The sequence below is a fragment of the Hyperolius riggenbachi genome, chromosome 10 (assembly GCF_040937935.1).
Source record: "Hyperolius riggenbachi isolate aHypRig1 chromosome 10, aHypRig1.pri, whole genome shotgun sequence".
NCBI classification, from domain to species: domain Eukaryota; kingdom Metazoa; phylum Chordata; class Amphibia; order Anura; family Hyperoliidae; genus Hyperolius; species Hyperolius riggenbachi.
Window position 1 is genome coordinate 100,362,291 of NC_090655.1, and position 25,700 is coordinate 100,387,990.

At 42.6% G+C, this 25,700-nt stretch overlaps 1 protein-coding gene across 8 annotated transcripts in view; it reads right to left on the reverse strand.

Moving 5' to 3' along the window:
* Positions 1-1,445: 1,445 nt before the first annotated feature.
* Positions 1,446-25,700, reverse strand: part of SGMS1 (sphingomyelin synthase 1) — a 419,472-nt gene continuing 395,217 nt past the window's right edge. For all 8 annotated transcript variants that reach the window (XM_068258841.1, XM_068258842.1, XM_068258843.1 and 5 more), the window contains 3 exons: positions 10,491-10,644; positions 8,115-8,281; positions 1,446-3,513 (listed from right to left, as the gene is read on the reverse strand). In XM_068258841.1, coding sequence (XP_068114942.1) covers positions 3,337-3,513; positions 8,115-8,281; positions 10,491-10,644 — 498 coding nt within the window. In that variant the 3' untranslated portion in view covers positions 1,446-3,336. The remainder of the gene's footprint in view (positions 3,514-8,114; positions 8,282-10,490; positions 10,645-25,700) is intronic.

The following is a 25,700-nucleotide window of genomic DNA, read 5'->3' on the forward strand; positions in this document are numbered from 1 at the left end:
AATTCCACTGATCACACTAGACAAACAGGACACAGGAGAGGAGAAAAAGATTGATGAGCAGACCATACGAGAGAGGAGTATAATGTGTGTATATTTATTTTGACTTAATGGTTAGCTGTTTTTCCTTAAAGGGGAACTGAAGTAAGAGGTATACGGAGGCTGCCATATTTATTTCCTTTTCATCAATACCAGCTGCCAGGCAACTGGTATTGCTTAAAAGGAAATAAACATGGCAGCCTCCATATACCTCTCTCTTCAGTTCCCCTTTAAGCAGCAGAGTAGGGACCTAAAAGACCCCACAGATGCAGAAGTGTGTCTGTGTATACACTAAAGCAAAATGTTCTGCTCCCTCTCTGTACTGTACACTAGTGAGGGACACCAGTGTGGGGGAGGACTAAGCGTTGGTTCACATTACCAACGCAAATGGCCGTGCGATCGGAACCACAACACATACGAACGCACGCCATCTGTGTTTGGATGCGTTGCCGATTCCCATTCACTCCACACTGGTCCGCAACGCATGCAGTGTGAACATCAGACAGTGCAGTCTATGCACTTCTGATGTTGTGTGTTTCTGCCTCCCGCACGCATGCGTTGCTGAAATATGGACGGCAACGTGTGTAATGTGAAAGAGGCCTTAGGGAAACTGTCCCATTGTGCTGTGCAGCATTAGTGAGGAATACCAGCAGAGAAGGGAGGATTTGTGGAGGGAAAGTTGCCCCTCTGCATTGTATACTATTATAGTGGGCCACTAATGACTGCAAGACAAGTATGTGTTATGTCGCACGTACATGGTACAATTTTTTCGATTAGATAATTTCATTCGATTTCGTTAAATCGAATATAAAGATTTTTCCAACATGTCCGATTGAATTTTTATAAAAAACAAAAACGAGATATAATTTTTTTTTTAACAAGAAAAACAAACTATTTTTGACTTTCATTCAATTCGATCGTTTAGGTTGAACACAGGGGAAATCGAACATTTTTATTGTACCTTGTATGGGCATTATAAGTGTGTAAGTGTGTGAGTGAGTGTGTGTGTAAGTGTGTGTGAGTGTGTGTAAGTGTGTGTGAGTGTGTGTACACTACACTGACAGAGAACATACCCTTTGGCAGGACTGCTTGGGGGAGAGTGTGATGGAGATACATCACCATTCTTACCGGGTGTTTGAGGGAAAAATTACTGTAGGTTTTTCGTTCTAGAATCTAAACGAATTTACATATCCATGGACGTTCTTTGCTTACATTAAGGTATTAATTTATTATTTTGCCTATTTTAAATCTGGTCAGGAGAGGACTAACCACTCATTCTTGTTGGTTTAAGAAATGGGCCGAAACTCTGGAGAAGATGGGGTTTTAACACCCCAAAAGGATTGCTGTATCCTGGAAAAAAGTTTTGACACTTCCCACATAAAAAGAATAAATACAACACAACTAAAGCATAAATATAAATATACTTTAATTAACAGTTCTGGAAACAAGGGACGAAAAAAAGGTGAAAACAGGTAAAGCATGGGTAAGGTCAAAAAGAAAACTGGCGCAAACCATTTAAACAACATTTTTAGAAAGTTTTTTTCATATATATTCGGTCAATAGAAGACACCATAAATAGACAAAAGACATCTCAGATCCATACTGCCCAGCATTAATGGTAAGGCTATGAATACAAGTACGAACACAGTTCAAGTGTTTTCTATTTGCTTTTAAGTTTTTGTAACCTTTTATTTTCAAATCACCAAATAGTTCTTTTTACAGTACAAATATCACCGTGAGTACTTAAAAAAAAAAGAAAGAAAAAAGAAAAACAGAAGAAAACTCTGCTTTACGGAAAATACAGAACAGATATATATGTGAATATATATCAACAATAGATATAAGTCTTCATTCTTAAAAAACTATTATCTGTACATTGGCAATCATAGGATCAAATACTTTTATACTTTAAATATGGTTCGTGTGAAAATACCGGGTCAAGCATTTTCAGCACAAATAAAAGAGAAACTGACTAGCCAGGAGTGTCAATTATAAACAACAATACAACATTAATAAACTACCGTGGAAATTAATGCGTGATCACAAATGTTTTCTAAAAGTTGAAAAATGGCTGCCTTTTATTGTTACTAAAAAAATTGGGGTAAAAAAATTACACTTAACTTAGGACTCACATTAAACATTCTAGTTTTTGCTTACGGTGAAATAAAATTAAACCATGAATTCTGAGTTGTGTCATCTATATGTGAAAGCAAAACATATGCAAGAACATTTCCATATATTATATATCTATATATTTCTTCTTCAACTGTGTTATGGAATACTTTTTTTTTCTTTTAAATAAAATGACTTAAGACTGCCTACTGACCATACAATCAAGACAAGGAAGGCACTAGAAACATTTACAAATCTTTCTCCTTGGTAGATCTTCTCTCTGACATGTAAAAATCTTTATATGTTATCTTTATCAACATTAGTTTGAAAAATAAAGGTAGGAAATACTTAGAAAAATCACTTTACAACAGAGTGTAATTTTCACGTTTGACACCATTGCTAAAGATTTTTACAAAATCATATTTACTAAACCATTCTTTGTCTATCATTTCTTATAAGTTGTAGAGCACTGGTGCAACTGATAGTCTGCAGAAAACAAGCTGCAGTCCCACAGCACTCAAAATAAAATACTGAAAAATAAAATAAACTTAGAATGTTTCATGAAAAAAAAAAAAAAACAAACAAGATAATACTCTGGAATCAAATGTGAATGTCTTGTGAGATCCAAAAAGTAATGGTGTGAACGGTCTTTGTTTTAATTCCTGAAAAGCACAAATAGGTTATCAGATTGTAATAATAAAAAAATATCAATCAGCTTAGATAAATTTGTGGGACTGCAGCGCACTTTTTGTTCAGGTACAACAAAGCCTTCATAGAGACACTGGTTAGAAAATGGCTTAGAGCCCAGTATTTAGGGTAAGTGGTATGAAATTATGTTTTCCCAAGAAAATAATGTTTTATTCCCAGACGTGACTGGAAAAAGACAAACGTAGGTTATAAAATCTCAGTGTTCTATTTGATTTCTTCATATACAAACAAGCATGGCTATGGGTAATGTACTTCCTATGTGCGTAGGAAACTGGTACAGTGCATGGTTAAATTTCTTGGTTTTCATGTATTTCCAACATGGGTCCTTTGGAGAGAACATTATCACAGTGCTGACCAGGTAAATGAAGTAGGTCAAGGTAACTCAACATAAAGACGTGTGGTAGGTATTTGCGTTTATGGCAACATCTTAGAGTTCTTAGCACTTTGAAGAGCTCCTGATACACTGCTTGCTTCTTGAAGTCATGCCACGTTGACCAGTCTGCTGTACTTCACTGACCCACTAGGTAGCCACGACAAAGGAATGGGCCACTGATAAGAACGAGGTACAATACCATGAACATTCCTCTCGAAGTACTGGAAAGGTCTGTACCACCATACCCTTGAAAGAAGGTTTGATGGGGATGCTTCTTTAAGTGCCTGCAAAATACACATTAAAAAAATGCATTTACATTTTGATAAATACTTTATCAGAAAAGCAGTGGATCACAGGATTAAACAATTATGGTACAAGTTCCTAATAATAGGCTAAAGGGACTACATGAAATAACTGCAAAAAAAGCGTAAACATGAAAATCATTTGGAAATCTGTATAATTAATCAACATGAAAATATTTTCAAAAAATAGAATGAAAATGTAAAAGCAGAAATAGTTTATGCTTCATGCTATGTCAATATTTACACAGGTAGTCAATCCATTTTGCTGGGATATAAATCCAAATGTAATGCTACCGGCACAAAAAGCATTTTGGTTGGACTCTAGGACATTTTTTTAAAGTGTATAAAAGTATTAATTAATAGATCATCTTATTACCAGTAGTGATAGCCAATGAGATGCAAATAATTCTGTGTGATTGCATCAGTACTAAAGCCCTGAGATGACAGTTCAGGAGCTGAGCACTGTACAGACAACTGTTTTAGCAAAGTGATGGGAATAGGTCTGTTGCTATGGGGAACAGGAGGAAGGAGGAACAATGTGTAGTGCATGATGGAGCAGTGCCCAGAGGGAGGGGTAAGGAGGGAGAACACTGGACTCAATGTCACAAGATCTGGCATGCCAGGGAGGGATAAGTTAAAAATGGCAGAAATGGGGGTTTAATCATCTCAATAGTCCTATGAAGTGGTGTTTTCCCCAGCCAGTTGTTTATTGGTTACTCTACCTAGCTGGCTTTACTGACCACTTAGCAGTCATGTCCTCCCAGCAGTCACAGGTGGTTTCAGACTTAGGCTATATGATTATTTAGCACTACAAAGCCGGAGACAACTCAAATGTAAGACAAGCTAGATCTGGATGTGCTGGGACTGGGTTACAATATGGAGAACTATTTGTACAAATTAATGCTATGTGTCAATGTGTAATTTACTGAAAGCGCTTACAAATGACTAACAAAACATGTTACAAAGGTATATTAACCATTTATGCCTGAAGGCCATGTGTGCTCTTGCGGCTGATCGCGCACGCGCACGCAGCCGCGGATCGGTAGCCCAGGAATTAATGAATCGAGACATGGTGCCCGATCATGGATTCCTTTCCCTGGCAGAAAAAGCGACCGCTTCTCTTGGAAGCCTCGCCTTTTCTGCCTCTTACGTCCCTCTAAGTGTACATGTTAGGCTTAGAGTGATGTCATGTAAACAAACTCAAGGTTGCCATCTTGTGGCCAAAAAGTAAAAACTACATCTACATGTAAAATAAAAAAATAAACACATTCACACACAAAAATTACTATTTACATCCCACCCTCCCAAAAATACCCAAATAAAATGTTTAAAAAACAAAAAAACATTACAATAAAAAAACAGGCAAATATTTGCCTAAGTGTCTAAACTTTTTAAATATCCATGTAAAGATGAAATATTTCTGTTTTTTTTTATTATAAGCTTATAAATAGTAATGGATGCAAAACGGAAAAAATGCACTTTTATTTCCAAATAAAATATTGTCGCCATACATTGTGATAGGGACATAATTTAAACGGTGTAATAACCAGGACAGATGGGCAAATACAATACGTGGGTTTTAAATATGGATGTATTATTTTAAAACTATAATGACCGAAAACAGAATTTTTTTTTCCTTTTTTTCTTATTCTTCCTGTTAAAATGCATTAAGGCCCCGTTCACATTACAAACGCGTACGGCCACGCATGCGGAACGCAACGCGTACGAACGCACGCCATCCGCGTTTGTATGCCTTGCGTGGCTGATCCCATCACTGAAAAGTGAATGGGGCAGCCATGTGTTTTGGCAAAAAATCCCGGAACACATGCAGTGTGAACAACAGACAGTGCACTCTATGCACTGTCTGATGTCGTGTGTGTCGGCCACCTGCACGCGTTTCCAAAACGCGGCTGGAAACGCGTGCAGTGTGAACGGGGCCTTACAGTAAAGTAGCTCTTAGCAAAATGTACCACCCAAAGAAAGCCTTATTGGTGGCAGAAAAAACAAGATATAGATCAGTTAATTGTGATAAGTTGTGATAAAGTTATAGGCTAATGAATGGGAGGTGAACATTGCTCGGATGCATAAAGTGAAAACGACTGAAGGCTGAAGTGTTTAAAGGATGTATTCATCTAGATTTTGAAATCGGTCAACGTTAAATGGTATTAAAACAAATACCGTGTGACATATTATAAGGCACAGATATTGGGCAGCACAGGAACTTCACATTTAGCAGTCCCAGGTTCAAATCCCTACCAGGACTATCAGCACGGAGTTTTTTTCTACCTCCTCGTGTGGCCCTGCATTCTCCAGTTAAGGCCAGATGTACCCTAATTCCAACCCTGTGCCAACTTTCTAGTGGCTTCCAACCACGTTCAGCAGTTGTTCTCCTATTCCATGTGTGGTACCCCCTCTTACGCCCAAACTCCTTTGGGCTACAGCTACACTATCTTCCATGAGTTACTCTTAATGAAGTTTACTTTTTCCATTAGCAGCCTCCCGAGGCTTTATACAACAACCCCATGTTCAGACACTCCCTTGGGCAGCAGTCACCTAAGGGCCCAGACCTGTGTGGCCTTTCTAAAAATATGACATACTGTTGGTTCAACGAGCTTCCCTGAAACAGTGGAATAGGGAGGGAGAGTTGGTGTTCCCTTGGTGAGACATGTCATGCATTATACTGTATACAGAACTATATTAGGGATTAACAATTGCTGTGGAAATGCTCAGCTACTTACCCTCACCACTGATACAGGATTCAGCCTCTGGGGCGCTGCTATGATCCCAAGAGATAATGGGCACTTCAGCCAAAAAATGGGTGTGGCCACGTACCAGAATGTGGGTGGAGACAAATTTAATGAACTTAACAGCGGTGCTTGGAGCCTTCATAGGAAGCATGCACCATTGTGTGTGCTCACTGTTCTTCCCCCTGCCCGGCTCTTCTTCCCCTAGTATCTGAGAATCAGATGCTAGGAGCGTCATTTTCAGACACTAGTAGGAGAATCCCGGATGAGAAGAGGTCTGCAGAATCTGAAAACCAAGAGGCTGCAGGTGAGTACTGCAGTCCCCTGCCTGACTCTGCCAGTAGGACATCTGGCGTACCCCAGAATAGATCCGTGGCATGTGCTATGGATCTTTGGGGCTAGCAAAGCCCTTGTTCAGCCTCCAGATTAGGTGGTGGTCTGTACCCACTTTTTAGGATAGGGGAATCGTGATGGCCACACTGGTTACCTAGCCCCTAATACATGTGCCCCCAAGTGTGTGGGAGTTACAGACTCACGGAAAGCAGTTTCCACTTAGCGTATATGATGAAAATATCTATATGCTCAGATGTTCATTTTTAACTGCTCAGGAGTATTGCATGCAGTTATATGAAGAAAACTTTAGCCATACAAATGAAATACCACTTCATCCAAATGTAACGTGTAAAAGCACAGCATTCAGCCGTGTAGTACTAAAGTGGCTTTGAGCCCACATTTATTATTGTAATACAATCATTCCTCAGTCGCAACTGTGTTTGCACATGTCATTCTTCCAGCTTGCCACAAGGTGGCATTGGTTGCTCACAATCCATTATGTTCATCTGTTTCATGTGGGAAGTCATGGCAATGAACTAATACATTTGCAGGGTCATGGAGAGGCCCGCACAGAAGCCCACAACTGTTGGCGACTGACTGGATTACCATCGGAGTGCCAGAACAGAGGGGCCAAAGAGGACGGCGTGGGAAGCCACAGTGCTCATGGGGCTGGAGGAAGGTACATCTCAGGAACACCTAACAACTTCAGTACCTGCAGCCTCTGGCCCCTTAAAAGAAACTTAGTGTTCTTTTTCAAACAAAAGTTATTCATAGATATGTCTCTTTAGCGTGTACATACCATTTACTGCAGTAATCATCTTCTGACCGCTGCTGCTTACGGTGCCTTTGTTATATTCGTCTCAAAAGTAAAATCCTCTCGCTGGAGGAAGAGTATTGCCAATAGTCGTCGTCCCCCCCCCCCCCCCCCTTCCCTCCACCTGCTGTCACATCATCTGTGCCAGTGTTTCCCTCTTGTGCACGTTCCTTATCTGACACGGCGACTGCTTATGTGACCGAACCTTGCACAAGAGCTGACTGCACATGCTCAATTCTTATTTGCTCTCACGCATGGAAGTTACCACAAAGTGCGCAATGTATGTGCACGCCGCTATGAACCGGAAGTCCAGCCATAATGAGAAACGAGTTGAAATGTTCACTTGCATTTTATTTATGCTGCATCACAGGTCCGGTTTAAAGGACCAGAGACTGTTTCCTGAAATTTGAGCAGTGAACACAGATTGGCTCAGTGATCACGGGGTCAGCAGCCATTGAAATTGGCTGCTGACCGGCGCACAGTACTCTGTTGCTACTGGGCTGCAGCGAAGGCAAAAAGCACGAACCGCAAGAGCTACAAGACCGTGCAGCTTAATTAAAATCTATGCCCCGGCAGGTCTAACAGCTGCCAAACGTAGATTTCAATCACCAAGGTCCGGAATCAGCTAAGTGAACTGTGCTCTCAGAGATAATAAACTGACTTCAGTTCCACTTTAAATACTATAAACTCACCTGTTGGTTGGCCATAGTGTGATACCACCAGAAAAACCTGGAAGTGATGTAATAAGCAACGACAACATCTACAGTATAGTGGTCATGTGCCAGAAGAATACAGAAGACCCCAACAACACTGAGAAGCCAGCAAATCCAGTGATACCACCAGAGACGTCTAGGTGAATCTGTGAAAACAGAACCGGTTACTGGTTTATTCTAAAAAGAACTGGTTCCAAACAGCACAATAAAAAGTCACAAATAAAATGCTTTAATCGGTTGATGTAAGATTTTCTGTTGACCAAAACATAAGCCAATTACTTACCTGCATGACCACTGTATACTCAGCAATGGAAAAGTTAATCTGCAGCCTATAGTATGTGAAAGGGGCGTGCAAAAATTAGTAAAAGTTAGTTAAATGACACCTGCTGGTTTTGTCCCTTTTGGTGCAAGTGCAGTGAGCATGACAGATACAGTATATACTTCCACACTTGAACAGGAGTTGCTCATGTTAAAGAGGAACTGTAACGACAAAACGTCCCCTGGGGGGTACTCACCTCGGGTGGGGGAAGCCTCCGGATCCTAATGAGGCTTCCCACGCCGTCCTCCATCCGTCAGGGGTCTCGCTGCAGCCCTCCGTGCAGCGGTGACGTAATATTTACCTTCCTGGCTCCTGCGCAGGCGCTCTGACGGCTGTCGGCTCCAAAGTAGGCGGAAATACCCGATCGCCGTCGGGTCTGCTCTACTGCGCAGGCGCAAGTTTCCGGCGCCTGCGCAGTAGAGCGGACCCGACGGAGATCGGGTATTTCCGTCTATTTCCATGCTGAAAGCCGCCACAGCGCCCCCGCTGGAGCCAGCAAAGGTAAATATTGAAGCTACAGTCGGCTCTATCGCCGGCTGTTCGGAGGGCTGCAGCGAGACCCCCGTGGGACAGAGGACAGCGTGGGAAGCCTCATTAGGATCCGGAGGCTTCCCCCACCCGAGGTGAGTACCCCCCAGGGGAGGTTTTTGTTGTTACAGAGTCTCTTTAAGTTCCCTGAATGCAAACTATCCGAAAATAGTATCGGGAATAAATAACCATGCACCATATGTCTAACTGGACCTGCCATATAGGTACCAAAATATTAAAGAATAGCCTTTGTCATATATAAAATTGAATTTGTAACACTAAAGAGATAATCCTGTGTGTGGACTACTCTGTATATAAAATCTGTCTGCAATGATCGCAGAGCTCTGACTTGGGCTTTAGCTGGGGGATACTTATCTGTTCTATCCTATATCTGTTCTATCCTATTCATTATGTGTATTGCGGCTATAGACGTAATTCCCCTTTAACTCTCCATTTACTATTAGAAACTTAAAAGAAACCTGATACATTGCAATAGAAGCATTTATACTCACCTGGTGCTTCCTCCAGCCCAATGTAGGCCGTGGACTCCCTCACGGTTGCCTCTGGCCTATCCGTTCCTGCGCTGTTTGGCCCAGTAAATTGCCCAGTTGCGCTCCACTGCACATGCACGGCCTGGCCATGCCCCTATCGCGCTCCTGTTGCTTGGAGCGTTCTGTGCCTGCAGATCGCCCCTAGCCATGAGTGTGAGATAGGGCTGCGTGTGCGTTCTCAGGTACAAGTTAAAGCTGAAGAGGGTTTGTGCAACAGAGAACACCATTTTTGCCAATCTTAGAGTGTCTGAAGCCTTTTAAAAACACTTTACTAGACGTTTATGTAAAGCAGCATCAGCCTAGCTAAAACGCTGCATTCCACCGGCACAACGAGGTAATGGAACCCCCAAATACCGGGGCAAAATTCAACGACTTTCCAGGTCGTGGATTTTGCTGCCCGGGGAGACAGAGCTTAGCACTGTAGCTCTGCCTCCAGTCGCGTCAATCTCCACCTCTCCCTGCCCCACTCAGTGAAAGACAGAGGGGCAGGGAGAGGAGTTGATCAGCGGGGATTGACGCGAGTAGAGGCAGAGCTACAACAAAGCGAATTTTGCCCCGGGGATTTGGGGCGTTTAATTACCTTGTTCTGACACGGGAATGCAGCGTTTTAGCTAGGCTGATACTGCTTTACATGAATGTCTAATAAAAAGAGGATTTTTAAAAGACTTCAGACACTCTTTAAGGGAAAAGCAACATGTGATAACGCTTTCACCATGGCAACACCACCCCCGAATCATAAAGTTGATTTACATGACTGGAAGCACATCAATATCAGCTAACATCTCTCAACACTGGTAAAGTTGGTGATCAGTTTAAACAATAATACAATTAACCATTCACCGAAACTGCTCCGGATGCATATGCGAAAAAGGCAACACATTGTGGAGGATTTCATGATAGAGGGTGGCTACACAGGAGACATACATTCTCAACATGAATGTAATCAGAAATACTTACACTCTTTTATGAACATATAAGTCAGTGTTAACATGACTGTGTGGCCACTGTACAGATAGTCCCCACACATAGTGTGAGCTCCTGTAATAGTAAGTCCACCTCCTGCAATCAACTTCATTATCCTCCTGAACTGGGCTTCCCAGTTGCCAAGAATCTAGAGGGGAAAGAAGAAGAATTGTTTTTAGTTCATGGCATAAGTTAAACACATGATAGAGAGAATTGGGAATTGTATTCAGTCTAATCAGACTGTGCCATTATGTTAGACAGGATCATCACTAAGCAACAAAAACAGGAGGAGCGCTCCGTAGTGTGATACAGTTTAATTAAATAAAAACTGCACAATAAAAAATGCACTCACGTGTGAATATGCCGAAACGCGTCGACGTTACCTGCACACAGTCTCCTTGAAGGGACACCTGAAGTCCACCTACCATCTGGACCCTTGCTGCCATTGGCCACTGCAGCCTCAGGTTCTTCTATGAGGGGACGTTTCTTTCCTGGGCTATATGCCAAACTTAATGCCTGCTGTGTACATACATCCAGTAAGTGCAGTTTTTATTTAATTAAACGGTATCACACTACGGAGCGCTCCTCCTGTTTTTGTTGCTTTCTCTTTTAGTAGTCCGCTCACAGTCGAGCGTTCAAGGAGCTGCCACTGTGTGATCAGTTTGTGGTCCACATTGACCATTTGTCTGCAGTAGCGCAAGATTTCACATCTCTTTTCTTCCATATTAGGATCATCACTAACCCCACTTTCCATTACAGTTATAAGCTGCATACACACTTCCGTTTTTTCCTTGGCCAATGCTCGGCCATTGTCTAGGCTGAAGAACTAACTAGTAAACAGATGTACCATAATGAAGAAGAGAAGAACCGAGAGCCCGATATGGTGTAGTATGTCAAGGTAATTGGATAATTAGAAAGAGTATGAATTGTATACTCACAAACCAGGGTTACCTCCAGGCAACCACTGTATAGGCAGGTGAGGAGATTAGCCTGTCCTCACTCAGGAATAAGAAGTCGCTCTCTGTAGGCTTGAAAAACAAGAAGGGGTATCCCCCTCCACCAAAGGTGGATACAATCAGTATTATGGTAGAGAACAGAGGCGCCAAAAGGATAAAAACAATATTTAAAAGTTTTAAAATTATTGCTTAGGAGGCAGTGGTGGACTCACCTCCCACAAGCAGACACAACAACTGTGTATTCACAAAAGGGACATTTATTGGTATACTCCAAATAAGGTCGCAACGCGTTTCGCAGGTCAAACCCGCTTCATCAGGCAATTACAGGAAGGAGCACACAACAGCAGTATGTCCAGATAGCACCTGAGGCGCCAGGTGCTATCTGGACATACTGCTGTTGTGTGCTCCTTCCTGTAATTGCCTGATGAAGCGGGTTTGACCTGCGAAACGCGTTGCGACCTTATTTGGAGTATACCAATAAATGTCCCTTTTGTGAATACACAGTTGTTGTGTCTGCTTGTGGGAGGTGAGTCCACCACTGCCTCCTAAGCAATAATTTTAAAACTTTTAAATATTGTTTTTATCCTTTTGGCGCCTCTGTTCTCTACCATAATACAGATGTACCATAATGTCACTAGACTCCCCTTCAGTCATTCAGTAATAATAATAAAAAAAAACCAAAGTTGTGCTGTGAGTAGGGATGTAACTACAGGGGAGGTATGAGGGCCCCAACTACATACCACCACTTCCTGCAATAAAGGGTTCTATCCTTCAGATTAGTGTTTTTTTGTGGCTACACTTGTTATGGGTGTAAAAAGAATGATGGCCACAATTGTTTTATGACCCTTGTAAGATGGGGCTCCAGACTGGGAGGGTCACCAATGGGAGGCAAGGGAAGAGATGTGAACATTGGTGGTGGTGGGGGACCCATGATTTTTAGCTCCGCCCCTGGCTGTGAGGTACTTCCATACTCGATTAAGGAAGACATGCAGATGATTGTCAAACACTACTCAGACAATAACCAGTTCCAGACAATCAATGGTTTGAACATTTTTATGTTTTTGGACACAGCTGTGACCCCCATCCCTGCCACCCCATGCTTTGGGGTTAGGTCTGTGAGATTCCTTAAAGCCCCTTTCCAGGCATGAACTTTATTAATCTTCTGGCACCTCAATCTTTACTTCTATATTACAGTTAAAACTAGCAACACACTAAACGATTGCCTGACAGGAGACATAAGTCAAGCGGTGAGTACGCACTTTTAGGTTATCATCTCTGTAGCTATTCTTACATGCAGTAGGTAGGGAAGGAGGTGAGGAACACACAAAGGCAGGATGTAGGCCCGACCCCCCAGCTCCCTCCTCTGCCAGGACGATTACAGCTAGCCTGCAGGATGAACCTGTGCATGGCAGCCAGGGAAGGAGAGAGAGAGAGAGACAGTGTGTGTAAGTGTGTGTGAGTAAGTGTGTGTGAGTAAGTGTGTGTGTGTAAGTGTGTGTAAGTGTGTGTGTGTAAGTGTGTGTGTGTAAGTGTGTGTGTGTAAGTGTGTGTGTGTGTGTAAGTGTGTGTGTGTGTAAGTGTGTGTAAGTGTGTGTGTAAGTGTGTGTGTAAGTGTGTGTGTGTGGTGTGTGGTGTGTGTAAGTGTGGTGTGTGGTGTGTGGTGTGTGTAAGTGTGGTGTGTGGTGTGTGTGTGTGTGTGTGTGTGTGTGTGTGTGTGTGTGTGTGTGAGAGAGGGAGTGTGTGTGTCTACATACACTTGATGTCTCTTTCTTCCTGCCTCTCTGTGTGCCTGCTGTGTATTTCTCTCCATTAAGAGTGCCCTTCTGCATAAAACACTAAAAATACTAAACATCTCAGAATCCTCCATTTTACACTGCAGTCTCTAGTCACTTAATGATAGCTGAGGCCAGCTAATAATTCTTCACTTTAGAGTCATCACTTGCATTCCTCTCTGAATAAACATCTTGTCTAAGTTTAGGATTCAGTCTTTAATTTAAGGACTGAAATCTTAACTTCAGGATTCAGTAATTAAATTAAGGACATAATGAAGGTAAATTGCTTAGTGATTACTAAACGATTTATCACCATGGTGATAACAGCAAAAGCAGCTCAGAAAGGAGAAAAGCTTCACGAATTGTGCCCAATATCTCCCAATGTAGAGCAAATCCCTGGTTTACCACACCTCATGACTTCAATCAAATGACGGCAGATTAAACAGTGATGTTTTCATTGCGGAATCTATCTATGCAAGACACATTCAATGTGAAAAAACATGTACCACCTTGCAAATTCTGCTGCAATTATGCATCATTAATCATAATAAAATTAATTGGTTCAAAAGTTCAAGTTAATCAAGGAAGGGGGCTGTCGCTGTAATCACGAACGTGGGGAGAATTGTATGTCAGTAATAAGCAAATAAAATTTTTTTTTATTTTTATAAGAGGCAATTAGACATAACATGTCCTATGAGCTAATTTCTTAGAGGCGGCTAGGTTTATCCTGGACAAGTTGCAGGGATTTTGATTCTCAATGTCCTTTTGCATACCTCACAACACACTCAATTATGCTTGACCAATCGTACAACCTCTATGTAGTACGGGGTCAACAAATATTGAATAAAATGAGCAGGTTGTGCAGGTTAAATTCTCATACTATTCACATTCCGGTAAAAATTGGTCAGTGATTGGCCAAAGCTGAAGGTGTGTACCATGTTTAAGACCCAGCATTTGCATTGGCAGCCACCAGGACCGTAAAGATAACATTTCAGTATTGCCTTTGAATCAGTATTGCAAAAGGATTTTTCTGCTTATATTCCAACTCATAGGTGTTAAAACTAACTACTAATCTTTAAAGAACAAAACCTATTTTAAAAAGGTGTACATCTTTGAATGCCAATCCAAAATCTGCCAATGCCAATATGACAGGTTGTCAGATCCTCTCAGCGGATCAGTCAAAATCAGCCTTATCAGCCTGCCGACAGACTGTACACAGGAGGATACGACAGAACGTCCGCCCTGCGGGCAGGTGAAGACCCGTCGTTAGAAGAAATCAGGCGTGTGTACACGCCTTAAAGGAGAACTGTAGTGAGAGGTATATGGAGGTTGCCATTTTTATCTCCTTTTAAGCAATACCAGTTGCCTGGCTATTCAGCTAATCCTCTGCCTCTAATACTTTCAGCCATAGGCCCTGAACAAGCATGCAGCAGATCAGCTGTTTCTGACAAATTAGATATGACAAGATTAGCTGCATGCTTGTTTCTGGTGTGATTCAGACACTTCTTCAGCCAAATAGACCAGCAGGGCTGCCAGGGAACTGGTATTGCTTAAAAGGAAATAAATATGGCAGCCTCCATATCCCTCTCACTTAAGGTGTCCTTTAAGTTTATCTGTTAAGTATTCCACATTTTGGGTGAACTACCGAACGTAACAGAGGAGGAAGATTACAGCAAAGAATTATATAGCGTACCACCAGTGTGCTTTAAACTAAGTAAAATCACACATCCATATCAAGCCTGTAAGACTCTGGAATCTGTGTACAGCTTGCAGTAACTAAAGCCAACAGAGCAGACTAAAGTCAGAAGAGGGTACTTGGCAGAAAGAAAGGTTAAAGGGGGCCACATCCTCCATGCAGTGTAACCTTGGCAACCATGTAACGGCACAGAGCAATAATGACCTCACCTCTGAGTCACTGGGCTTAATGAGAAAACCACTCCAAATTATGGCACAAAAAAACTTAATGTATTATTTAGTATTTATATTGCACCCAATATCTTCCGCAGCACTGTACAGAGTATATTGTCTTGTCACTTAAATGTCCCTCAGAGGGGCTCACAATCGAATCCCTACCCTAAGGGCTCTTTCACACTAGAAGCTGATCCATGCGGTTTGACTGATCACTCCTAGGATGAGTTTACAAAGATAACATGAAAGTCTATTTGACTTTCATGCCGTCTTTCACATCAGACAAAGCATTACGTTGTAACACATCTGGGTGCATCGTAATGTCCAGCGCCGGCGTTATCCTGTCAGGAGGATTAGAACTACCGCCGCTAATCCGCGACGCAACCGCAACTTCCCGACATCATAACGTGTGTACTTTATGTAATGTGAAAGAGGCCATAGTCCGGTCTATATTGTGTAGTGTATGTATTGTAGTCTCTGGCTTTTTTTGGGGGGGAAGCCAATTTACTTATCTAAGTTTTTGGGATGTGGGAGGAAACCTGAGTGTATGGAGGAAACCCACAAAGACACGGGGAGAACATACAAACTCAGTGCAGATAAGGCCAGAGGACCCAGCGCTGCAAGGTGAGAGTGCTATCCACTATGCCCTATAAAGCACTATTATGCAGTGAGGTACAATAGATAGAGGATCTGGGGGTGCATGCAATAAGCTGCATTAGGGCTTATTTCCCCTAGGAAGTCGCGGCCATTTCCGATGCGCCATGCACGACTATAGGGATTTGGCTGCATGCTGCATAAAACTGCTTCACAGTGCGATCTAGACTGCAAATCACTAGTTAGGAAGGCAGCGTTTCCCCACCCTACTCGTATGTGGGGGAAACGCTGCAGATTCGGCCAGCATTTAGGACTAGTTGGAATAGGCCTTTAAGCAGAATGAGGTGTGTGAAGTCCTACCACACAATGAATAGAACACAATGCAATACGTTACATGCAACGCATTACTGTCTAGTAATCATGCGGTAAGCCTTCACACACCTAATTCTGCTTAAAGGACAACTGTAACAAGAGAGATTTGAGGCCGACATATTTCTTTCCTTTTAAACAATACCACTTGCCTGGCTAACTTGCTGATCCTCTGCCTCTAATAGTTTTAGCCATAGACCCTGAACAACCATGCAGCAGATCAGAGGTTTATGACATTATTGTCAGATCTGAAAAGATTAGCTGCATGCTTGTTTCTGGTGTTATTCAGACACTACTGCAGCCAAATAGATTAGCAGGACTGCCAAAAAACTATTACTGTTTGTAATGAGATGGATATGGGGGCTGCCATATTTCTTTCCTTTTAGTTGTCCTTTAACGCAGTTTATTGGATACATCTCACAGTATCAAGAGAGGCAGAAAAAGTTAACTCCAATATACTGACTACGGGTTGTCAGAAAAGGAAAACTTTTGGTCTCGTTTGCGTTATGTGACGGGAAAAGATCTGCCTGTGGATTTTGTTCTCAAATATAAAACCTAAGCCATATCAGATGATTTTGGGCCCGTTCTCACTTGAGCGGGAATCGCGCGATTCCCGCTCAAGGCAAACCGCTAGCGGTTTTGTAAAAACTGATACATGTAACACATGGCAGTGTTCTCACTGCCGCGTTTGCGGTTAGCGTTAACCACCAACATGTTACATGCAGCGGTTTGCCAGCGATTCGCGATTAGCGAACGGGCCCCCAAAGGCAATTGCCCTCCTGCCAAATGAGTATGGGGAAGGGTTAACCTTTACAGAAAACGCAGCCTGATGACACTTCAGGCTACTCAGATTTTTCCTGCATAATCTGCTCTGCACTCTGGAGTCTGTCAGGGAGTTTCTTGGGCTGAAGCTGTGTCAGGGTGTAAATTGCAAAGCAGCTTGGAATCCCTAGGCCTCATTTAACTTCTCCAGAGGGGAGCCTGTCAGGACTGAATTGACCATAAGCATACACTGTGCCTAAATGATATGTGAGGAGAGGATATGTCTTTGTGCTGCCCTGTATGGGAGGTTTGAAGTAGGTAGGCTTTCAATGGCCAGGTGCTGTGCTGTCTCCAGGGCAGTGGAAATCCCCAGGCAGATCAGTTGGTCCGCTGCCATCTGCTGTGGAAAACTTCAGCAGTGAACCTAGTGTGCAGCTTACAGTGTTCCTCAGGCATTGAGCTGCACACACTTAGTAAGGAGGAAGAGTTCAATTCAAGGGAACAGGTCAGCTGATTCTATAGCAGTTTTGATAGGAGACCCATGACAACACACCTCTGGCCATTGAGCAAATTCCTGAATCCAAGCTGGGTGGGAGGCAGGAAGTTAGAAGAATGCAAACTATGCTCACAATGCTGTAATTATTCCCTTTACTGCTAGAAACCTGAATGTAATTAATAAGGGGAATAAACCATTGCAGTGAAACCACAAAATGACAATTTCAACATGAAAAAGTCACTTAAGACGCACGTTTTCTCCTAAGGCAACGCCTCCATTGCTGCAAATTGCCAAACATCACAACAGTGCATTGTATTTGTGTTCTATCCACATTACGCTCAGCAGAAGCATAGCCCCCATTGTATGCAGGTATCCTACAACTCACAGGAACAGCTGAATGCCTTGTTTGATACATGAATGTATCGGCTCCAGCCCACTGGCATTCCTGATATTACTGTAAGGTTATTATCCTGCTGCAAACCCTAAAATCAGATAGATGGCCCAGTGCAACTCAAACTGCAACGAATACAGCTGAGACAGACTAGCACAAGCTCCCATACGCAGATATGGACAAATAGGTTAAAACCCCTACAGCTCATTGAAAAGAGCCACTTAAAAAGTGTAACTGCCCCATATATAACTGCACGCTACATGGATATCTAAAAAAAAGGTTGCTTGTTCTACAAAATGTATTTAAGAAGTTTTATTTGCTGCTACCCCCAGAAAAGATCTTAAAGCATACCTTTGCTTCACCGCATTTTCATAACGGGAAGGGGAGGGTTGTTCTACCCACTGATCACCATGTTCCTCTCCATTCCTCGCCGTTATCTTGTAAAGGCTGCTGAAAGCTACTTCTGAGCCGGTAAACAGTGTGCAGTGGTGTGTCCTTGGTCAGAGCTCTGCGCATGTGCACTACATAGTCGTGAGGTCACGACTATGTAGAGCGCATGCACAGAGCGCTGCTGGCCTCGGGTGCACAACCAAGGATGCACATCGCCGGGCAGGGCCTGAGCACTGCTCACCGGCCCTGGCCGACCTGAAAGTAGCTTCCGGCCACCTTTACAAGATAACGGTGTGTGATGTAGAAGAACAGGAGGAGCAGTGGGCATCAGGATGGCTTGCTGCACATGCCCGCTCCCTCAGTTTTGAAAATAAAACATCGCTATAAGGTGTACTTTAAATTAAATTAGGCAACTTTTAGGTGGAAGGCTGAACTCTGCGCTTGTCAGGCAGTTCAGTGTGCCATCGGCTGCCCATGAGTACCATTCAGGTGCAAATAAAATGCAGCTAAATGGCACTGTTCGTAGCACCATGTGTCAGCAGTTGACAAGCAGTGGTGTTACCTGGCGGGAGCAAACCGCAACATGTTACGTCTGAGCACAGCTGTGGGCTCTATGGGGGCCTGCTTCTCCTCCTCCCCCTCCCTTTTCTTTTGCAGAGTGCAGTGGAGCTGTGTAAAATATATTAACCTGCTTTAATCATCTGGTCTCCTCAGACAGCCACTCGCTCTGCTGCATGCCCAGCTGCATGTCATGTGATCAGGAGCCAGAAGGGGGAAGCATAGAATGAGTGGCTGTCTGGAGGCTTATGACACCCAAAGCAACAAGAACAGGTAGGTATATATTTACACAGCACTGCAAAAGCGCCACACATTAAGCAACCCACCTCGCTATTAGTACGTGCCTGGGCTTATTTCCAATGAAGCAACAAATGGGAATTTAGTAATTTATTAAGCACCAAAGATTGCAAAGTGCTTCCTCCACTTCCTCTTTGGAAAGGAAGAGAAGAAAATTCTCAAATAGGGATACATGACAGCTATAAAAATCCAAAGAGGAACTGTAAAAACAGAATACAGTAAATTATTCAGGACACCCATTTTTGTGTTCAACATCCTGGTTTCAGCATCAGAAACACTTCCTATAGCTGTATATTGGTATGTAGCCCCACCATCCCACTCAGGTTTAGCCTAGGCTGCTTATGTGGAATTCCCCCCCCCCCCCCTCCAGCATTCTGGGAGACCAGAACTCTCTTCAACAGGCTTTAGAACTCCGTAAACAAACATTCCGCAGAGCTCACCTACCAGTACTAAAGATGCTGTCGCCTATGATAAATTTTAGAGAGTAAATGTAGAGGAGGAAAGATTTTACAATTGGCAAACACTGGGTAAATTGTTTATAAATTAAGATTGTAAAAAAAAGGTTGCCTTCTTAAATAATTCAAGTTGGAGTAAAAAAAAGCAATTTTACTTATGACTTCAGTAGGACTACATTTCCTCTTTACAATTGGCTGCGGAAGCCTGAAACACAGATCATGGATTGTGCAAGCGTTCATGCTCAGTTTCTCTGTTACAGCAGCAAATCACTGCAGTTTTGTGTTGTATGGCACAATAGCGTAGGCTCAGGATTAGCCCAGCTTCTGAGGACGCCAACTCTCTCAAAAAGGAAGCGGACAGTGCTGACGTCAGTCCCAGTTCAAGGTCTGTAGCCAGCATTTTATACTGTTCCTGTTTCTGGCTGGCATGAAGCGACCAGAGCACTAGTATGGGTGAAAAGGCTCATTTCTCCACTTTAGTTAAAGCAGAACTGAATTATCTGCTTTAAAGATAAGAAACAGCATATTAGCCTTTAAAGAAAACCATTTCTTTGTTACAGCTGTTACAGATCCTGCAATACATCTGCAGTGTGCCTACTTCATGCTTTCATTGAAGCAGTCAGAGGTTTAACATCCTGTTTTTACATATTAGTTGCTCTGCCATGGCAGCCAGTTGACACAACAGAGTTCAAGTTACAGTTTTGCTTCGCCACAGATGAGAGGGTATGGGGCAGGCTAAACCCTTTAAATACATACAGGGTATTCCATTTCTCCATGGTTTCCTTCTGTCCAGAGTTCAGGTCCACTTTATATATACACAGTTTATCAGATGCATTTGTTGGAATATGCTTTGAAATACTGTATAATATTTCTGTCACTAAAATGTACTTTAGGAATTTATATGAAATTTCAGAGGAGTTTTTTTTCACACCCCTACTATCAAAAGGCACATACTTTTGTCAAAGTATTAACACAATTATCCTTGAAGCTGTAATGAAAAACTACCTGCTCATCGACTATTTAAACAGACGGGTTTGGCATGCCGGCTAGGGAATGTTTAAACATTTTGCAGGGGATAACTTTTAAAGGCTAAAGCATTTGTAAAAGTTAATAATTACAAATATAACGACTGAATACCCAATCCAGTGACACTACACATGGTTATTCTTTAAGCTGCAATGATGAAATTTGCTTAGCATAAACCTTACCAAGGTGAGTTACAATTTAAAAAACAAAACATTTCCATATTCATGTATCCTGCAGATCTGTGTACAAAAGGGGAAGCAATACAATACAATACCATAACATTTCTATAGCGCTTCTCTCCCATAGGACTCAAAGCGCTTAGGCTCTCTCAGATTCAGTAATTGGTAGTAGGATGAAGTATTCACACAACAAAAGTTATATTTCTGCAAATGCCAAACTGAACAGGTGGGTTTTCAGTCTGGATTTAAACACGTCCAGGGATGGAGCTGTCCTGATCTGTTGAGGTAAGGAGTTCCAAAACGTAGGGGCAGCATGACAGAAGCAGCGCCCAAAATGAATAAACCAGTTAAAAACCCATTCAATTGAAAAATAAGAGAAGGTTTACCTCTATGGATGACACTAGGTAAAATTATTAAAAGGCTCATTCACACTTCTGTGCGGTTGTCCATCATAATGTACTGCACATAATGTCAGCAACACCGTGCTACCATTCACAATACAGCGTGCTGCTTTATAACGCGGCCAGGAACATCCTAGTGTATGCATAAAAGCCACCGACATGCTTTTTCGTGCCTTACAACACGCACTTCCATGCATGAAACCATGCTCATGCATGAATTGCCCGAATGTGAAAGAGCCCTTACCCTCTGCACTCATGACACATCAAGCTGGAATTTCAACTACAGTAGGTAAAAAATTTTTTTACGACAACGGTGACACATTTCGGGGGCTCTCGCCCACTTCTTCAGGCTCATAACCCTACTTTTCCAAGGTACCGTGTCATCCTGTCCTATTCTGTGTACATGGAACAACCATAATTGGTGTGCATTCAGGAGCCTGTCTCCTGTGATAAGTGACCTCTAGGTGCTAGTGGTAGCAGGAGCAAGAAAATGCTACTGGCATGTGAATAGGGATGGCCCAGCCTTGGAGAACTCATGGAGAAGCACATGATCAGCTTGATCAGCTGATAGATTTGTAAGGCTCTGATTTGCTGGTCATGATCATGTGTTAAACCAGAAAGTCATCTCAGAAAATCAGAGGCTTACAAATCTGTCAGCTGATCTAACTGATCATGTGCTTCTCCATGAGTTCTCCAAAGCTGGGCCATCTCTACATGTGAATCCTAGTGAACATGTTTCAAGGCAAAAGAAAGGGAATCGCAAGTATGTCCAGGAAACTGGGAGAATGTTAAAATTCTGACAGGTGTAAGAAAACTGTATTGTGATTGATACGTCATCAGCTTAGACTAGACTAATAACTTATGGTTATAGGACATCAACATTTACTTCCCTAATAAGTCCCAATTGTGCACCAGATCTCTGCTATAGTATGATCTCAGCAATACAAAGCCAGCTTTCCCTGCCATTTTTATGCATCCGGCAGATTCTGCAGGCTCATTTAGTACTCATTCAAAAGAGAGAACTGTTTACACAAAACCCGCTAAAGCCAATAAAAGCGACGCTATAACGGTCATGGAAAAGGTGACGATTAGCATACCAGGCCAGATTAACTGGGCTGTTTAGCATACAAGGCTTCGGCACTTTGGACTAGTTACCGTATGTGCAGAATTATACTCGCCTAATAAACTTCCCTGGAGGATTAGGAGAACATTGTGTATGCTAATCCCTCTGTTTGAGAAAAGGTTGGGACTCTTTACTCAGATTAAATAATGTCACCCTAAAACCTCAACATGGATGTGGTGGATTTTTTATTCTTAGGCGATTGAGGAAAGGGGAAGTAGGCAGGGAGAGTCATGGCAATGGGTTAATAACACATACTTCCACAAAAGCCACCCGGCCCTGTGTGATGCTGGGAGATTAGTGAAACTTTAATTTCCTGCTTGGACATATTTGCTAGGATATTGAACTATTTACATTCATCTCCTATTCTTTTTAAAAGACAGACTTGGGCAAATAATGAGGAAGCATATTCTTTTCATTCCCTCTCATCCTATTTTGACAGCTATCATTCCCACAGCTACAAATAAGGAGGAATCTTATTGGGCAGTAGTGGTAGTGTACTGGCTATAGCACTCTCACCCTGCAGCGCTTGCGCTCTGCGTTCAACGCCTGCTCTGGACACTATATACATAGTTATGCTCTCAGTGTTTGTAGGCAGCAGTTACACTTGTCTGTTAGTTTTCTGCACACCATGTGTGTTTGTATATGCTGGAAAACACGTGCCTTTTTCCCACAGAAGATAATATTATTTATGGAGAAATGCACTGCAGTCAGTTTTTTTTTCTGCAGGTAAAAGAAAAAAAAACAAAACACATTCAAGTGTAAACTACTGTATTTTTCAGTATATAAGACACACCTAGGTTTAGAGGGGAAAAACCAAGAGCTCACAATCTAATCCCTGCCATAGCGAGTTGATGCAGGATTATGTAAAATTTGAATACACATATAGGCAACAAAAATGAACCAACCAAATCCCACCTCTGCTTCTGGTCCATTTTCAAGCTGAATATATGTACATTAAGTTGAGCCTAATGGCTGCATCAACTCAATCATTTGCATCTCTGACCATACCCGGTGTGCGCTCTCAGAGGTGAAAGACATTAAAGGCTAGGTCCACACTTGTTCGCTTGTAGAGCGCACCAGTTTCAAATGGATCAGTTTAAAAAAAAAAAAAAAAAAAGTCTCCCCCGTTTATCCACAATGTCACTTTTTGCAGCATACGTTTCAAGTTAGTGGAAACATATGCCCAGCCCTGGCCGTGGGGGTGCCGCCAAACTGGGGCGAAAGCAGCCAGGATGGGTGTGGCAGCGGGGAGGGGGGGTTGCACCCCCCCCCCTCACCTGGGTCCCCGCCCCCCCCCCCCCCCAGCTATTTGCACAAATATTGTTAATGTAAAGTATGCAGCAAGTGTGGACGCTTACCTTCCTCTCTCGTGTTCCACCGCTTGACGTGTGACTTGACACCTGAAAAGTAAAGCGGTGAGTGGAGGAAGTAAAGGAAGATAAGCTTCCCCGCTTGTTGCATACATTACACATTGGAGCAGATAGCTGGAGGGGGAGTGGGCACGGGGACCCGTATCCGTGGCTCTGTTTTTGATTCGGGCCAAAAAACGGAGCCACAGATACGTTTTTAACCACTTGAAGATCGCAGTGTTAAACCCCCTCCCCCCCGAGACATTTTTCTTTAAATTGGCCACTGCAGCTTTAAGGCCTAGCTGCAGGGCCATACAACTCAGCACACAAGTGATCCCCCCACCCCTTTTCTCCCCACCAACAGAGCTCTCTGTTGGTGGGGTCTGCTCGCCCCCCAGATGTATGTTTATTTTTGTTTACATATTTGTGTTATTTTTGTATTTTTTTTTACTAGTGCTATTTTCATTTTTTTATTTTAAATCCCTCCCGCCAGCCAATCATGGCGATCGGCTGTCAGACTTCAGCCTTTGAGAGCCGATCGCTCTCTTGTTTCCCGGGGGGACAGCTGTGTCACACGGCTGTCCCAGTACAGCGCTGCTGTAGATTGCAGTACTGTACTAGGTTTATAGACGGCTGTTTCGCCGTCTAACAGTCTCCGAGCAGCGATCGCCGCTGGGAGACTGAAGGCGGACGCGATCTCCTGCAAAAGCCAGCCCCAGGACTTGACGCCAATTGGCGTTAGAGCAGTCCTGGGGCTGCCACTGCTGTCATGCCCATCGGCGTGACGCGGTCTTTAGGTGGTTAAAATAAGTGTGAACCTATTCTAAGGCACACCTGACCCGATACAAAGGGTGATAGGGGTGAAGATCGCACCAAGCACGCTTCTTCCTGTCTGAAAATTCAGCTTCCATATCACTCATTCCTCTCACATCAGGTTCCCTTTACACTGAGGTCAAGGCTCAAACTTCTCAAGAGCAGAAAAATCCATATGTAAGGCCCCTGCACACTGCAAATCCGATTTGCAATTCAGATTTTTCATGGATGCTATCAAAACAAAAAGAAAAAAAATGCAGCATGCAGTACCAATTATAAATCAGAATTGGAATTGCATGCAAAATTGCATCAATTTCGCAAATCAGAATCGCATGCAGTGTGCAAGAGGCCTCAGAGATATTTCAAAAGCAAAAGAGAAAAAGAGGCATCTGAAACCAACTGTAACGACTGACAAAACATGAGGAATATTTTAAGTTGATGCCACATATTCTTTGCTAATAATCACAAAAATGCTTGTTTGCCTTTTTAGTAGCAGTCAGACAACAATAAAAGCACAAGAGTCGTCTAGTTCTAATTTTAGTCGTCACTGAAACCTTTTTAGAGAAAACAAGATTTTCAAGGCCATGAGCAGGAATAAGTCTCATGTAAACAGACAGATTCATCCACAGATGTTCATAAACATTCTAAAAGCCTTGAACATTTCTAATTCTGGATGGTCTGATGAGTAGATAACTAAAAATTAGATCGGATTAAAAAAAATGCTCTAGGAAGGGCAAAACAAACCTGCTTTGGTCAGTGTCGAGACAACATTGCCCTTCCAGATCATCCATTTATCCAAAGTAATACATTTTACACCTCACACATGCGATTATCTACATTTAAAGTGGACCTGAACTCTTGCACAGGACAGAAGAAACAGAGAAATGCACCCTGTATGTATTTAGATAGTTTAGCCTGTCTAATTCCACCTCACCTGTGACTAATCACAAGCAGCAATTTTATCTCCCTTGTGTCAGCTGACTGCCACGGCAGATAAGCTAATTTGAATACACATAATATGTCTGCTTCCATGAAAGCAGGAAGTAGACACACTGCAGATTTATTGCAGGATTGGTATCAGGTGTAACAAAGAAAAGTTTCACTTTAAAGATTATGCTGTTGCGTATCTTTTAGAGCGGAGAGAAAGTCCTGAGTTCAGGTCCACTTTAATCAGAAGTCCACACTGACACACGTGGACACTGGGAAACTCATTTTGCGATTTTCTTGAAAGTGACTGAGGTTGTATTAGGCTCCATGCACACTGCAAATCTGATTTGCGATTCCGATTTTCCCTGAATGCTATCAACAGAAAAACGCAGCATGCAGCAACGATTAAAAGTCGGAAATCGGAATCTCATGTAAAAA